This window comes from Scomber scombrus, chromosome 21 (genome assembly GCF_963691925.1).
Source record: "Scomber scombrus chromosome 21, fScoSco1.1, whole genome shotgun sequence".
In the NCBI taxonomy this organism is placed as follows: domain Eukaryota; kingdom Metazoa; phylum Chordata; class Actinopteri; order Scombriformes; family Scombridae; genus Scomber; species Scomber scombrus.
This window is the reverse complement of record NC_084990.1, coordinates 20,839,982-20,857,630: the sequence shown is the minus strand read 5'-3', so window position 1 is coordinate 20,857,630 and position 17,649 is coordinate 20,839,982. Positions and strand designations below refer to the sequence as shown.

General features: G+C 38.9%; 1 protein-coding gene across 1 annotated transcript in view; it reads left to right on the top strand.

Moving 5' to 3' along the window:
* Positions 1-3,473: 3,473 nt before the first annotated feature.
* The window catches only part of LOC134003320 (corticotropin-releasing factor receptor 1-like), a 63,477-nt gene continuing 49,301 nt past the window's right edge, over positions 3,474-17,649 (top strand). The window contains exons 1-4 of the mRNA XM_062442481.1: positions 3,474-3,503; positions 8,772-8,859; positions 11,319-11,378; positions 11,750-11,875. Coding sequence (XP_062298465.1) covers positions 3,474-3,503; positions 8,772-8,859; positions 11,319-11,378; positions 11,750-11,875 — 304 coding nt within the window. The remainder of the gene's footprint in view (positions 3,504-8,771; positions 8,860-11,318; positions 11,379-11,749; positions 11,876-17,649) is intronic.

Below are 17,649 nucleotides of genomic sequence, written 5' to 3'. Positions count from 1 at the left end.
ACTGCAAGCAGAATAAGAAAAGGCACTTTGGAATTCTCTTATTTCATTCCTTTCCACACAGCTATCTTCAATTTAACCTCGTCCGGCTGTAGGTCTGCAGATTACGCTGCTTCATCACAGAGTGCACTCATGTGAAGAGAGCCGGGCGTTTATCCAGACGTTTACGGGGGTCGAGAGCATGTTTGTTACATAAATGTACTACACCCCGACATGCAATGAATGCCTGCTTTGTCATCACCAGTGCATCTGGAATGACCCATAGCACGTCGCTACACACACACACACACACACACACACACACACACACACGCACACGCACACGCACAAATGGTAAGGATTTGATGCCATGAAGAGTATGTTGTGTTTCCAGTGCCGGGGATGTCTCATGCCTAGATTGAAGATAAATTGTGTTTCAGATTAGAGGAAGAGGAGGAGGAGGAGGAGGAGGAGGGGGTGGCCTGCAGTCTGCTTGATGATGAACTCCTCCAGCTGCAGGAAAAGGGATTAGAAAGACTGTCTTACACAACTGTCTTGAATAGACCCGTCAGGAAATCCACACCAACACCAAAACAAATGGCTCTACTGAAGCATGCATGACACCTGTCAGATTGATTAAAATTATATTTTTCATCACCTGAACGCTAGTCTCGCAGAGGTGTGTGCATGCAGGCGGGTACACTGTGTCCTACATGGAGCAGGCTCATGTTAATAAGTGGAAACAGTATCCTAACCACGCAACCCAGTTCGCTATGGTCCTCTACTTCCTTGTTGCCACTACTGACACTTCACGAGATGGCATACTCAAGGGAGGGCACTGTCACCTTGGATTAAAGCATCTTTTGAATAATGCCTCTTTGCACGTCACTGTGTCTAAAGAAAGCTTTAGTGTGCATAAAGCATTTTGTGCACTCAAAGCCTCAGTGGTATGGACAGAAGCCAGCCACCCCTGCTCCTGCATGTGAGTAATATCATGTCTGATAATATGATGTGCTGTGTAAAATATTAATCTGAATGAAAATGAGCAGAGACAGCGGGACCTGGGGGAAGGAGAAAGACTCTGATGCTGCAAAATGTGAACTAGCACTGCAGCTAATTACACTCATTATCGCTTAATGTGGTTACTTTTTTTTAAAGCAATAAATCAATGAACGGTTTAGCCTACAGTATGTCTGACTAACTAATGTTTAGACTAATAATAATGTAAAAAATTAAGCATGTTTACTTGTTTACAGTATTAACGTGGACGCAGCTGCTATAGTAAATATTTGTATATCAACACAGTATCACATGACAGTGTGTATGTGTAGAGTGCTAGCCAACCCGCATAAATTTAATACCCTGACTCTGCAGCTGCCCTCATTTCCATGTAGCATTTTATCATCTTTTAGCTCATTGTTTTAGTTTTACAGCCCGCAGCAGGCAGCTGTTTTCAGAGAAAAAGCTCTAAAAAAAAAACTTCTGTACACTACCTGCTCAGCACCAAACAGACACAGTTAGCTGTAGACTAGCTGGTGAACACAGTGAAGCATTTAGCAGCTAAAGAGTCAGATATTTCCCTCAGGTGGACATGTTGATGTTTCTTGGTATCCGCTGGATGTGTAAATAAGCAACAGTTTGCTAAGAAATTCAACAAATCAGCTTAAAATGTGGTGATGTGTCAGTGGTGTGTTCACAGTGTGGTCCTACTGTCCTCGGGTTGTAAAAAAAAAAACAGTTTGCAGGTTAAATGTGTCCAAAATAAGCAAACATTAGAGAAAGTAAACACAAAAAGATGAACCTAAGTGTGCGTAACAGAAATATGTAATTTTTCTTCCTCATTATTAATCACTCATTAAATCACCACATAGTCATTTGTATCTGCAGTCCAGAATGACTCATTGGAGGATGACACACTGCCTCCCAAAACCTTTACAAATCACTGTTTAAAAAAAAACACAGGTGTGACAACGCTGCGGTTAAAGTCTGGTTAGGTTTAGGCACGAGAACCATTTGGTTAGGTTTACGGAAATTGTTTGCTTTAAAATGCTAAAAAAAATTTAAAAATTTAAAAATTTAAAAAAAATTAAATCTAGCCATCCACCCAACCCCCCACCTCTTAATAAGGAACTCGCCTTGCACAAACTGCTCCAGGTCATAATTACTACAGCCGATAGATGGCGTCTGTCAGTCAAACCTTATTTTTGGCGAGTGAATTTACGACCTACTGGGTCGTTTTTCTTGTAAGGACATGCTCCTTTAATTATGTTGTTACCCCTCTGATTTAGCTTTACACCCCATACAGGGCAGAGATTCACAGGTTGTAAACAAGATATTAATCCCTTATCAAAATCATTTGGATTTGTTTATTTCTTTTTGTCAATCTACTAATTGATTTGTTTTTTTCCCCCAGCACTGATCTGAACACATGGGAATGTGAATTGCGAGTTTATTAAACACAGAGCAGCATTTTTTGGAAATGATTTTCATTGGATTTTATTTAAAAAGGTCCCCTGGGATGCTTCAGTGTATTGACACAGTGGAGCCATCTGTCCATCTTCGCTCAAAGCCAAATCTGTTAACTCTGAGTGCTTTTGGCACCAATTCAGCTGGAAATGGGGGCACACTTTAGAAGGGTTTCCTTTGCTATCTCCCTAATAAAGAGTCTCTCTCCACCTCACTGATGCGCGCGGATCCTCCCCTCCAAAATCAGTTTCCCCGGGCCCGTCCTGTAACTTTCTCATAGCTGTAACGTCTAGATTGCAGAAAGGATTAAAGATTAGTATCCGGAGCAGCGGAGAGCCGTTGCATAATTAACTCCACCACGAGGAATTGAGTTATTCCTCGGTCTCGTCGGATACTCCCGATAAAGTGGCACAACGTGGGCGGCGCGTTAAGGAGACGATCTGTACCACCACAGAGCGGCTGCACGCAAGAGTCAGAAGCTGGAAGTGAAGCAGGGGGGGGATGACGGTGTAGCTCCGGGTAACATCGGGAGTAAACCATGCGTGTAAAAGGTGCTCTGGTCCACGGCCAGCGTTGAAGGGTACAGTGGTGTCCGTGTGATGGTGCGCGTCTCTCCAAGGTGGATTCGGTTTCCAGTCCTGTAACAGAAACGGACGGAGCGACTTCATTTGAGTATTTACCAGCGGAAAGGACAGTTCATCACCTGAAGACCAGCTCGATTATATCTTTATTTTATTTTTTAAATGGAGCATAACCTCTCATAGGGTATCATCTGGAAGCAAGCTCAATTTGGAGACCTGATTGGTTTCTTTTTGGCTACGCGCCTTCTCTGTTGATTGAAGTGACAATTCCAACAATATTTCTTTGGAACCATCTAAACAAAAATCTGTTGTTGCGACTTTTGCTTGCACAATTAAACTCCGAGGATAGTCTCAGTGGAGTGCAAGGAGGCGTGCAAAAACATTTTATCAAGTCATAAGAAGACAATTAATGGAACACATGACAATTATGTGAAAAATTAAGGGCTGGAAATGCGTCGCAAATGCATCTATCTGCTTGAGGTAAGTTACGCGTCTTTGCGCATGGACTTAAACACATCTTCTAAAACCTCACATTGGGGTTTTTGGCGATGAATTAAAATAGCTTCATAAAAGCAAGTACATCTGTCTTATTTTCAGGGATTTCTGCGGAGCATAATCTTGATGCTGAGGGATTTAACACTATCATCTCATCCAGATGTCAGTTTTGACCATTGCCTCCATCTCACAGCTATTAAAAAAAAATCATAAGAATTAAAAGCTAGAAAGAAAACCTTCTTACTCTAAACTAAAGGGTCTTAACCGGACAGTAATCTGACAGAGACTTGCAGGATTAGATTATTTCCACCTTCCACCTCCGGAGCTGTGAGTATTAAAAACAATCTGCAGCATATTAGTTCAAATAAACGCTGAAGCTGCAATCGGCGTGTTTAGTCGTAAACATTAAAACGTGAACTAGGACTTTTTGTGAAGGTGGCATGACAAAAAACAATCCCCCGTAACACGATTCCTCCTCTACTATTAGACTGGGGCTAATGCTAAAACACCAGGATTTGGGACACTGGAGATTAAAAAAGGGTGTTAATGCAGCAAGTGCACTCCTCCTCTCACTTATTCTCTTTGGATCAAATCAGAAAAGTGAAAAGAAAAAAAAAGAAAAAATCACATTTTTTCTCTACTGTCAAAATGCTCTTCTGAGATCAGTCAGAGAGCTATCTATTATCTCTGCTGTGGCTCATTCTGAGTCTGCAGATGCAACAATATAAAGACATGTGCACTCAACAGAGACCTGCTGATGTTGTTACAGATGCCTGAGGTGAATTACTTCATCTGCCTCCTACCCATTGTGTGAGGAAAGCTGCTGCACTAAGAATAGTCAAGAATCCTCTGAACCCTTTTTTAAAATCCCCTTGCCTTCTATTCGTGTCCCCATTATTGTGATTTAAGACCATGCAACCCCCTCCCTCCCTCCTCCCCATCCCTCCCTCTCCCCCCCTCCCACTCAGCAACTCACATATCACATGCTTGCTAAGGTCAAAAAAATGAGGTCCCCCTGATGAAATACTTATCGAAGTATTGCGGCTTCAAATCACATTAACAGCAGTGCAAGCTTGTTTTATCCGATCTTTGCATCAGGGTTCAGCTGTTAGGTTCAAGCTCGGACCAGTTTGACAGGATTTTTCATGGGGCAGCGCCATGAAAACACAAGCCTCATTAAAGAAGAAAATGTCAATATAACAGTGTTTAGGACAGCAGGCTATCTGAGGTCGGATGGCATGATCCACATTTGTAAATGAGGGCTAACGGCTTATTTTGATAGTAATCAGGCTAAAAAATGACTCATTTGGAGACTATTCACACATTATAATCAGCAGCCTTTATCATACTTCTTTCAAAGAGGACAACAAAGCTGAACAAAGTTGTCAAAAATCTGGTCTAGACGTTATTTCTGCAGCATGCAATGTTCAAATATCCCAGTTTTAATGCTGCTCTTTATTTTAAGACAGTATTAGATGTGAAAATGTTACATTCAGTGGGATTTGTCTTGTTGTTTGCAGTAGATTTGGGGAAAATTCTGCAAAAGTTCAGATGTAAAGTATGGAAGTCAAAACCTCATCTTTAATCAGATTAGTAAGTGAGGCTTTCACTCATTTTAATACATATTTGGCTAAAATACATCAGAGACTAGAGACATACTTTATCTAGTTAGCGCACACAAAATAAACAGCAGCCCTGCTTCATTTATGGTTGATTGAAAGCTCTGTGGTTGAAACTAAATAGCATCAACGCATCGTTTATGTTAGACTGCCACCTATTTGTGTTTGTGAAGAACAAATCTGCTCTGGTCCCAACAGGCTAAAGTTGAGGAATTCACATGTTCAAATGTTATTTCTTTTGGTTTTTAGACTTATTTTCAGCAGCGTGCACTCTTAAAGTTTAATGCCTCTCATGCAGTGGGAGCAGCATTAGATGTAGATAGGGATATACTCATCTATTTTTGTTATTTACGGTCAATTTGTGAAATATTCTGTGAAAGTTTGGATGTAAACTGTGACAATCAGAACTTCATCTTTCATCAGATTAGTAAATGAGGGCAATCACCTTCAATTAATACTTGTTTGGCCAAAAAAACAAAAGACTCACTTGGAGACTAGAGACATACTGTATTGGTTATCCACACATGATTAACAGCAGCCGGCTTCATTTATGGTTGATTGAATGTTCTGTTGTTGTTGTATTAGATACAAACTGGCATCAACACGTCGTTTCTTTTCGACTGCCACCTATTTGAATCAGAATCACATTTGTTGGCCAAGTATGTTCACGCATACAAGGAATTTGTCTCCGATTTCCTGTGGCGCTCAGTGTGCAGGAGACACGCATGAACATACGGCCAAAACAGGGACAACAAGGCTGAACGAAGATAAGTAAACACAAATCTGTGTCGGGCCAACAGGATAAAGCTGCAGAATTAAAACAGAGTCAGGATTCACATATTAAACTATCATTTCCGATTGGTTAACTAGACTTAATTTCAGCAGCATGCAGTGATCAAAAAACAGATTTTAATGCCTTTCTATGTCTTGAGAGCTTAGCTTTGATATTAAACATGGAAGCCAGAATTTCAGCTTTCATCAGGAGACCCATTTATACTTGAGGGAGGGCTGGATTTGTCTGCTATTCGCCCACCCATGTTTCACATTGTGGCTGTCAGTTGTTGAGATTTAATTAAGTGGAAAGAAGTGGACAGTCAGAAGGTTACGTTGTGCGTTTATACCTGCCCAAGCTTCACTGAGCATGAAACAGATGCGGCAAAGCATCAAGAACCCTTCTTTAAAATCTGGGGCACTCTAGCATTTTATATGATGTGACTACATCGACTGCTGGTGTTTCACGCCACTGTAATCATCAGCTACGAATGCGCCTTTCGCACAAGAATGACACATCTAATTACAGCTTTTCAAAAACCCTGAGTGAGATATTTAAAGAATGTGAATTGAATGTTTTCTGTTTGAGAAATGTGAAATGTTTACCATTTCAGATGTAATATTAATAGGAATATATTATTTAAAGAGGAAATGAAACATTGGCTGTATAGGTAATAGTAGTCGGCATCTCATGTCCAAAGGGAACGGTCTGGTCAAGGACAGCTGCACAGAGATGTAACCCAGTTTAGGGTCAATTAGAAAGGCCGGTCTAGCCCAAACAAAAACTAAACTGATGACATTTAACAATTTGTGGTCTTCTCTGCCTCATAAAATGGTACTGACAGTTGCTGCATGTGTGCCAGCAGTGGATCGGTCGGTTCCAGATGTCAGCGGTACAACATGCAGCACAATACACAAATTCACTGGGTCCTTTTTTAGTGTTGCCAGCCTTCCTGGTTTGGAGAGTGTCCAGCAGTCACTCGTCCAGGTCCAAATGAAATCCAGTTGAGATCAAAGTGTGTGCATGAAATAATAATTTGCACAATGAATTCCGCTCCACTGTTATATTCAAAAACCCAATATACTGTAATAACAGGCTTTCACCTTTTTCATCATAGTGTATAACTAGAGCAGATGCTCTCCTGTATTGTTATTGTGGCAGAAATAAGCAAAAAAAACAAAAACTGGTACGTCTGTCAGATGAAAACCGAGCAGATAAAGGCGCAAAACCCCTTCTGAACTGCCTACTGTATTTTTATAATTATGTGCATTATTCAATGTTTCTTTCCCCTCCACACAAATGCAAAGTAGGCTATCGACAACACCCATTGCACAAGTGGAAATATTTTTGAATTTACATTACAGCCCTCTCTAAGAAGGCAGTCAGTAATTTCTTAGCTTTTATATTTTATTGGACCCTTGTATCTGTAAACATCAAAGTGTGTTGAAGGGGGGTGAAATGATTACAAACTACAAAGTGCTCCAAATTAGGAGTGCTGCACCAGGCGAGAGGACTTGTTAATACATGCATCATCTGCTCAAGGGCATCAAGAGTCTTTCAGTTTGATTCAGCAGAACTTCCTCTACTGTACATAAGGGGATTAAATGGGCATAATGTAAGAAACAGCAGGACGGTGAGATAGTGTTACTTAGAGGATCAAGCCTGATGTGATTTTCTATATTTTTCTTATTGTCAACAAATCTCATGTGCAGAGCCAAACCAACAATGCACTGATCTACAGACAAGAATTATGTGTGTGTGTATACAAAGCTTGATATATCTTATTCCTCTGTGCCGTAGACATCCGTTGTTCTCTAAAAACTATTAAAAACACATCAGTGAGTCACACAGCAGCACTGGGTGAAATGTTCCCGCATTTAGGAAGATAATGGCCATGTTTGTTTAGAAAAGGGCCCGAAGATTAACATCAACAAGAATATTTTCAGTCTCCAGAGAGTAGTTCTGTGTTAGTAAAGACTGCAATTCTTTGAGAAATGTATATGTGTAGTACAAAGTCAAAAGGTTGTGATATGTAGCACAACAAGCTAGCGAAGCTGTAAACAGGACAGCCTTCCTGCTTACACAGAACTACTCTCTGAAGACTGAAAACGTGATCGCTGTTATTAATCTTTGGAGATGTTTTCACAACCATGATTTAAGACTAAAGCCAATGCTGAAGGATCTTAAAGTGCCACCGACAGCCACTAGATGCTCCAAAAGACACCCATTCAAAAAGGCTCAACTCTTCTCTAGAAATACTAATTTAAGTGTTTTAATGAGTCATTCAGGCCCTTTAATTAGTGTGCTGCTGGTCATTTTTTTCTGTTAATAAGATTTGAAGACTTATAGTAGCTTTGATGTCTGCCGTGTGGGTGTTGATTGACAGCTTTGATTGACAGTTCGCTCCTTGGCTCTGGGGCTCATACTGACTCGGATTCAGTACTTTTAATGTCACTTGTTTACGACACCTGCTCTGTTAGCTTGTAAAGTAGCTAATATTAGCCAAATGTGCACCACTCAGTGTTTCTGAGAAAGTAGGGTGTGTTTCCAAAGTGTGAAAAGAAACAAATGGCACTCTTTATTTAAAAGGTCCTGGCTCCAAATGGAAAATATATTGCCAGCCAAAACTCTGGCGTTCAAGCTGACTCCAATGAAACTAATGGGTGATGTCACACCTCGCTATGTCCATATAGACTTTGGTTACCATAATCACTGGCTGATTGACATGTTTTTCAACATCAACAGAGATCTACACTCTTCAGTCAAGGCTTTGGATACACACACACAACACTTTAACATCATGCATTACAGAACTTAACTCATTGATTGGTCCTGACATGTGTGTCTCCTCTCCGTTTGCAGGTGTGTGCCATCATAAGCCTTCTGCCGTCTGGCTCTTTAGCAGATTTGACATGTGAAGCTCTGCTAATGCTGTCGGGGAATGTCACACGTAAGTTGAAGACAAACATCAGCCGCATATTTACTACCTCTTAGTAGTAACAAGCATTTAAAAAACAGTATTCTCCTGCACAATTCAAGTAGAGTTCTAGCATTACTGTATGTGTGAGATTGAATTGATTTTCAGTCTTTTCCATCTCATGACCGTAACCGCTAAATGCCAAACACTCACCCTGAATCACAACTTTCCCCTTGTGGATATTGGCAAAATGCCTTTTCTTATTATTCAATTTCAGTGTAGACCTCGCAAGTAGGGGAAATAGTTGGCTATCAAACCCTTTAAACTGCGGCGCACCCTCAGGGATCACACACAACTGTGCACACAGGCACAGGAATGATCCTCATGTGATTTGCCGCTGGTTGTGTCCAAAAGTAGTCCCAGGCAGAGCAATAACAATGCTCTCAGGGCGGTGTTACTATGTTATTATGCTGTCACACTGCTCACTCATAGCCAGAGCTGGATGTTGAACATGAATATGTATCTGTAGGATTGAGTTTAAAGTTTAAAATATTGACATTATCAATAGATAAGTTTTTGATCCTCAAGTAGTTGTTTGTGAAAAAGGTCCATCATAGTTTTTCAGAGCCCAGATTGACGTCTTAAAATGCCTTCTTTTGTCTAAAACTCAAATATATTCAGTTTATTCTGATTCAATAAAAAAGAGAAGCAGTAAATCTGTTAGTTTGATTTGACATCTTGAATTATTGAATGATAATTGACTGATTAATCATTTTATCATAAGTATTGAAAATTGTCATTTAACGCTTGGTCAGATTGGTCAGACTTGTTGACTTATTCTTTGATCAGATATTTCCTGAAAATATGAAGAGTAAATAAATAAGAAAAGACTTCTGTAACTTTAGACTATTGTTTATTTGGGCAAAGTTTTCTATTAAACACTGTTAAACTGAGTAGAGCTGCAACTAATGATTATTTTCATTATCAATTAGTCTGTCAGCTATTCTCTCAGTTAATCAATTTAACATTTTGTTTTTTTTAAATTGTGAAAAACTTTGCTTTGTTTCCCAAAAATTAAGGTGACGTCTCTAAATGTCTTGTTTTGTCCTAACCAAAAAAGAAACTAGAACATTCATGTTGAAAGGCTGGAAATTGAGAATTTGGATATTTTTTCTTCAAGACTCAAACCAATATCAAAGAGTGCTGTTTTTATACGGGTACCAAAACTCAGGTATAGAAAAATGTTGAAATAAAATCCAGTCTTAGTGATGACTGAGTTATGGAAATGATGAAATACTTGCTCATTGTTGCCTTCAAAAGCATCATAGTATGTATAAAACTGCACAATGGGTAGTTGGTTAAACAGAAAACTTGCAAGAAGAAGATTTTTAAAAGAATTAAAGCAGCAGAGACAAGAGTTTTACTTTTAGGCTTCAGATTGGGTCCAAGCTACCAAAATGCTTTATCCTCAGGGTTACGGAGCTTTATAACAAGTTTCATTGTTTAGCTCTTGGTTCACTCTCAGCACTCCCATAATGTTGTTTTCGACCACAGCAGGCAGCTGTTTTCGGGAAAAAAAGCTCTAAAAAGCCACTGTACACTACTTGCTCACCCCCAAACAGACACAGTTATCGAACATAGTGGGGCATTTAGCAGCTAAAGAACCAGATATTTCCCTCAGGAGTTGGTACAGAGCTAAAAGAGAGTGATTATTGGACTTAGATTCACTAGGTGGACAGAATCAGGACTCCAAATGAATGATAATGATGTTCTGTGGAAATAAGCAACTGTTTGCGAACAGATTCAACATATCAGCTTGTCACTTGTTTCAGCTGTAAAGAAGCCAAAAAAAACACACAAACAAATCAGTTATTGTTGGTTTAAAGGAAAAGCTGTTCGGTTAATGTTACAGAAAGATTATTGTTTGTGTTAAAAGAAACCAGTGTTGACAGGCTTTCATCAGCAGACAGGATACAAACAGTTCTTTGACAAGTCAAAGTCATACATTGTTGACCCATCCACCGCTACTGTGGGTTTGTGGCATTATACCAACATCATTCAACTCCTGACAGACAAGAATCCGACAAACAACCAAACATATCATTCCCTGAAGACGACAGTATGTAAATATTTGAAACATTTCATATTCTATCACCACAAATCGGTGTGAAAGCATTGCTTTGAAAAACATCTGAACGCATTAGAATTAAGCGCCAACTTTGCCCTCTATTTCCGCATCTTCTTATCTAAATCGTCTTGAGTTATTACAGAAATAATAGCGTGACCCTCGGGGCATGTCTAGATTCATATTTGCTGCTATCGTCCTGTTATTGCTCGGGGAAAGGTCTGTCACCAGTGTTTACCGTTGCCCTTTAATGCTCACCCTTTGTAGCTGTTAAGCTGAATCTAATGAGATTTTCACAGCCTCTTTTAAACTGTGCAAACAAAGATTAAGGTGCAGTTATTGATGAGACTCTCCCTCTGGATTTCAGTACAGTCCCTGGCCTCCTCCTGGAACCAAACCCTGAGCAACGGCACAGGTCAATGGAGCGGTGAGTTGGACACGTTACCCTTCTCAGTTCTCGGATGTGTGAAACTGATTCCATGCGCAGCTACTACAAAGCAGCGTTGTTGTGAAATACCCCACAAGGAAACAAGTTTGATTTGAACTCAGATTATAAGGACTAACATCAAAGACGAGAACAATGCTGGAAATAGACTTGGCGCTGTACCACTGGAGACAAATCGCAGCACAGCACAGGAGTAATCATTAAAATCCGTGTACACAAACAGCTTATTCAGCTCCACAGTTTATTGCAAAGACCAATGGAGCATTGTCAGAATGTCCGCGTGGCTATATGTAGTCCCGAGCCATGCCTGGAATGTGTGTCTGTGTCTGACATTTCTGTCCCCCGCACTGCAGGCTCGGGACTTTACTGTGACACCTCCATCGATGGCATTGGCACCTGCTGGCCCAGGAGCGGCGCTGGACAGATGGTGTCACGACCCTGTCCTGAGATGTTCTACGGTGTCAGATACAACACCACCAGTAAGTCTGCACAGACACCGAGCGCCTCCCAGCAAAACCAGAAACAATAGTTGTTTTTTTTAAGAATTAATTTGATCCCCCCCCCCACTCATCTTCCCCCCGGGCACATCCTGTTTACATAATTGTGTATACAAAAATTAGCATGAGCATACAAATTAATGAGACACACACAAAAGTGTAAAAAAAAAAAAAAAAAGTGTACACGAAGTAGGACTGCTGCAGATAAATCACCATGAAGTGCCAGAATAAAGGAGCTCAAAGCGTGATGCTCTGAAAACAGCACAAGTAGTGCACCAGCAGTGAAAAATGGTGTTTGTGTCAGGATGTAAAAGGTAGAAGAAAACAGGGGAACTACCACAAATATAACCTTTAAACGCTGCTGTCTGGACTGCCTGAAAGTCTCCTTTACACTGTGCAACAACAACAATCATGTACTCCTCAAATCGGTGATCTAGGAGCACCGTTGTGGATCGACGACCAAAGATTTTCTGTCAACTCTCGTCTTAAACAGACTAAAGAGACCTCAAGTCTTTAAAATGATGGAAACATTCCAACTTTTAACATAACACAACATTTTATATTGTATCTGTTGTGTTTATAATCACTATCATTTATTCTCCAACTTTATTGAGTAAACCACACACACGCACACACACACACACACACACACACACACACACACACACACACACACACACACACACACACATACACACACACATTAGTTTTGGTCTGAGATGCTGGTGCTATTATGTTACATCTAGTGGGGCTGAATGTTGTATTCAGTGCTCACTTGGGCACCTGACTAATGCTTTAATATAGATATAAGTGTTTATTAACATGTGTGTCAGCAACTAGAACTCCTCAGAGACAGAGTGCAATTAAGTCCTGCCCACCCCAGAGGGGGAAAAACAATTCATCGCTCTACATTGACTTTGCATTGCGTGAAGGTGCCTCCTTATCTCGGAAAAAAAGCCTAAAAGCTGCTGTGGGGTGGGATACACTACACTACCAACAGGGTAAAAAAAAATCCCTGAACTCAGTTTTTATAAGCTGCTGGACCAACGAAAACAGAGCCTTTAAGAAGATGAAAGTCGATACAGGCAGTAAGATATGAAATATCAGCAGGAAGGATGAGGTAAAACATGTTTTAGGCAAACTATATGTCTGTGAGTTAAGCTAAAGCATTTTGACAGTATGCAACTTGTGTTACAGTGGAAAGAGATAAACTAGAAATCTCTGCTGTATTATGTTTGCAAGCAAGCAGACGCGGAGCTAGACGACAATATCGAGTTTGTCAACATACTTTTTTCCTCTCTGGTAGACAGATGGTGCTAAAATGATCCTTTGACATGCTGAAATGTAATGTTTTTAATTAGCTATGGTAATTTTGTTAGCATTTCACCCCTTGGTTGCATATTATGGCATCTATTGTGGGCGTGGTTTACAGACATGTTGCACTCTGTCTCTATAACTGGAGGCTGCTGAATAAACATATAATGAATGGCAGTATGGTTTAATTAATTAAACCTTTAATTAAGCCATTAATATAAATTATTGGAGAAGTTGTAATTGTAGACAAACACTGCACATTAAAACACATGTAAAATATCCACTTGTAAATATATTATAGTGTTATAAAACATTGACTAATTCATTAAAAAATATTTTATTCAATTAATTTAATAGGGACGATGCAAGTTAACATAGTGCCACTTCTACTCACTACAAACAAATGTAACTCCTGATATTCTGCATACAGAGATTATACTTATATACTTTATATAATTAGTTTCCAACTCCAGTGACTAGGTAGGATTTTAGTAACAGGAAAAAAAGAAAAAGTATGCAGCTTACATACAATTTAAAACATACATTTAAAAACATTTAATGCCTTTTTAAAAATGCATACACTTCTGTTTTTGCTTCATCCAGCCTTTAAAACTTATATTAAAAACCGATATCTTAAGTTATTTTTATTTCAGTCGATAGCATGTTCCTCTGTTTATATACTGCTTATAAATGCTAAATTGGGTTCACTTAAAATAATCTTCTACCTCAGTTTCTTTTTAGGGTCCAACTCTTTTAAAAAACTGTTCCTAAAAAGAAAGAATTTTATATTTTATATTTATGAGAAGCTCCATGAGAATAGTGTTGTTTTTCTGTTCCCTAAAGGTTGTCTCAGGTATTTATTGCTGCTCCGGTCGGCTGTAGCAGCTTGTTAATTGGAGGATCATCAGTTCTGCTGCCAATGTTGGTGTTCTCTCTTTGTTTGGGTCTGTTTGGGGTTGACCACATTTTGGATCCAGTCTAATTATCCTCAGCTGTATCTCTGACTGCCCTAGACTGTTCTCAGGTCCCTTTCAGGTCAGGCCTCATTTGTTTATTTATTTTTTTGGAAAACTAATTTAAGAAAATCAGGTTAGGGCTGCATTTCCATAAGTCTGTTTCATATCAGACACAACACAGATAGAGACACGTAAGCTGTCTGGCTCATATCTTCTTATCTACAAACATGGACATGTGGTGTGTTTGTAGGTATCTCAGATTGACAATCGAGCAACTGAACAGGTTTTGCAGGTTAAGATAGCGAAATGGAAGCTGTGGCATTTTGAAACAGCTGAAAACCTGAACATCAGCCAGTTGAGATGCTAAATGTTAGTGTGGTGCATATTTATTTAATATCACTGCTCACAAAATGCTGTCTGTCCTTTGCTTTTAGAGCTAAATATGTGTTTACATTGTCTCTGGTGACTCAGCTATCATTCAAACATCTGTCCTCTCAGAGCCAAGCAGACAATAAGCTGGATAATTGATCAGTTGATTGACAGAAAATTAATTGGCAACTATTATGATAAAAACAAATCATTCCTGTTAGTTTTCAAGCAAGAACAAAAGCCCAATATTCTTCTAAAATGTGAGGATTTGCGGCTTTTCTTCCGACTAACAATCCATAACCTGTTGTTCTGACAAAGAAAAGACATCACTGTGAGCTCTAAAAAGTCAGGAATACCATTTTTTCACAATTTTTCCACATTTTATAATCTAAATATTAAATTGAGAAAATGATCTGGAGATTAATTGATCATAAAAATGCTTTTCTTCCAAGAACCTTGTTTGTTTCTTTTGGTAATAAAATATAAATGCAACAGGTGAATACAGTAAACATAAACATTACTATAAAGATTGAAATAATTTTTAAAAAATAGCAGAGACACTGCAGACAAACACTGATGGACACAAAGAGTCGAGCTTGAGTGTGTGAGAAGTGAAGATATGGTGTCACGGTGCGATAGTGGTGAGTGCAGGTTGACGGGTAGTAACGTTATCTTGTGTACGTGTGTGTGTGTGTGTGTGTGTGTGTGTGTGTGTGTGTGTGTGTGTGTGTGTGTGTGTGTGTGTGTGTGTGTGTGTGGAACATGTAGCTGTGGGCCAACAAAGAGAGTGAAAAAAATAATTAATAAAAAAAAAACTCTACTCAACTCTAAACTTTTAACCAAGAAATCCTCATTGAGAATAAACTGATTCATTGTTTAGTCTGTAAACTGCCACAAAATAGTGAAAAATGCAGACTGTGATTGTATAAATTGCTTGTTTAATTCGATAAAAAGTCTCAAACATAAAAATGTTCACTTTACTATTACATAAATGTCTAAGTACAAGCAGCAATATGACATTTTTTTAAAGCTAGAATCAAATTATTTTATATTTTTACTTGAAAAATGAAATGAATGATTGACTTAAACATCTCTAAAACCAAAAGAAAAAGGTTTGTGCATCTTTGAGACGACTTATCTTTATGAAGAAGCTTTTTCTATGATGATCAGTAAAACATAATAAATCATTTTGTTGAAATTGCGTCATTTTCTTAAGACATCTCAGGCTGCCCATCTGTGTTGTGAATAGATGGTTCATTATAGTAAAGTTATAATATACGTTATACATATTATATATTATTTATAGCTTATTAGGTAATGGTTTTACTGATCCGGCCCATGAGTTAACATCAGGCTGCATGTGGCCCTTGAACTAAAATGAGTGTGACACCTGCTCTAAGTGCAGCGCCTCAAATGTAACATAAGGGTCCTTTAGAGTATTGTCCCTGTCAGGTGGTTTCAGATGATCCTCAGCACGACGATGAAAGATTTGTCTTGTATAATTAATCAGATGCATGTTTAATTCACGTTTTCATTCAGATAATGTAAAAGAGTTATCGAGGTTTATTTCACTTTCACTGCTGCAAATAAATTCATCACAAGATCACCAACGACGATCTTTGTATCGGTGATTTTTATCAAACGTGGGTCTGCAGTCGATGATGATGTGTATCTATTGAGGACACTGCAGCACTCTGAAGGTAACGCAAACACTACCAAGGGACATACAGTAAACACAATTAAAGCAAATTTAGGTGATAAAAGCAAGTGTGTTTCTTGGTAATTGAAAGTCTAAAACCCCCACAGGACAGTCAGCAGCCACTTGAGAGAGAGAGTGAGAGAGAGAAAGAGAGAGAGAGAGAGAGAGAAGGGAGGAGAGAGAGAGAGGCTATAATTCAGTCTGAGCTAGCCAGTAATTTAACACTGCGAGGTTCCTTTCACCTTCAGGATTAACATAATCTCTATTCAAGCATAGCCTAAAATACTAGAAAACTCTGTCCGTCAGATGACAGTGCCAGCAAAAGGTCAACAGGCAAAAAAAACTGATGTTGAAAAGGTTGAGTATGCAGGAAGATGTTGGGTCTGATTCACTTGATATTTAGACTTACTGAATGCTAAATTCCTCCGAGGAGCTATGGATAAGAAATTGAGCATGTCTACTCAAACTTTAAGATTAATTTTTCAACATTCATCTATTATGAATTATTATTAAATATTTGATGTTTGTCACTGATGAGGTTAAAGGAGACAGATGAAGATGTTTGTCCTTTCATTAGCTGAAGTGTTTTTTATATTCTTTATTTCAGACAAACTATTTGACCTAACAGACTCTTTTTTAATCATTGATTTAAGAAGTGCTAATACTCCCATTTTCATCAAAGCACTTTTATTCACTTTGAGCTTGAAGGTTGCAGGTTGTTGTCACATTAAGGACGCAAACCGCTCTCAAGGTTTTCAGAGTTTATGCTTTTTCTTTCACAAGTGCATCATTAAGTAAACACTTGATGGCACAAAAGGAAACTCAAATGATTTTCTGAAAGTCAAACACAGTGAAGAGGCAGATTAGAAGTTTGATGTAGGTTTCATGATTCATTTGACGTTTCAGTTTGGGTCATGTGCGGTTAATAATTGAGAGATAAAATCCTTGATGAGTGTGCAAGTCATATAATTTGCCTTTTGATTCTGTTGCTCATCGTTCTGATTTGTTTTCAGTCCCAACAGTGGTTGACTCACTTGAGTCAATTAATCAGATTTCACACACAAAAGGAGACAAAAAAAGGCTTTAAACACACGCTGATGTGTCAAATCTTGTACAGTTCCCTTTTGAGATAATTTTTTGAGTGTATTTGATATTTATGTCACATAGTAGCTGAAACAGCGATTTAAAACGGCCAAAAAGTTAAAATGGTGCAGTGATAATTATTTTATAATCCAGTAGATGAGGTTTGAGGTCAGAGCCACATCTCAGATTTCAGCCACGCTCTCCTCCAGCACTCTCTGCACAATTTACAATCTTTTTTTTTTGGCCTTGTCTCCTCCGTCCACTGTCTCATCCAAATGAACAGGGAGTGTCCCCACAAAGAGAGCAGCAGCATGTTAAACACAGAAGTTATTAAA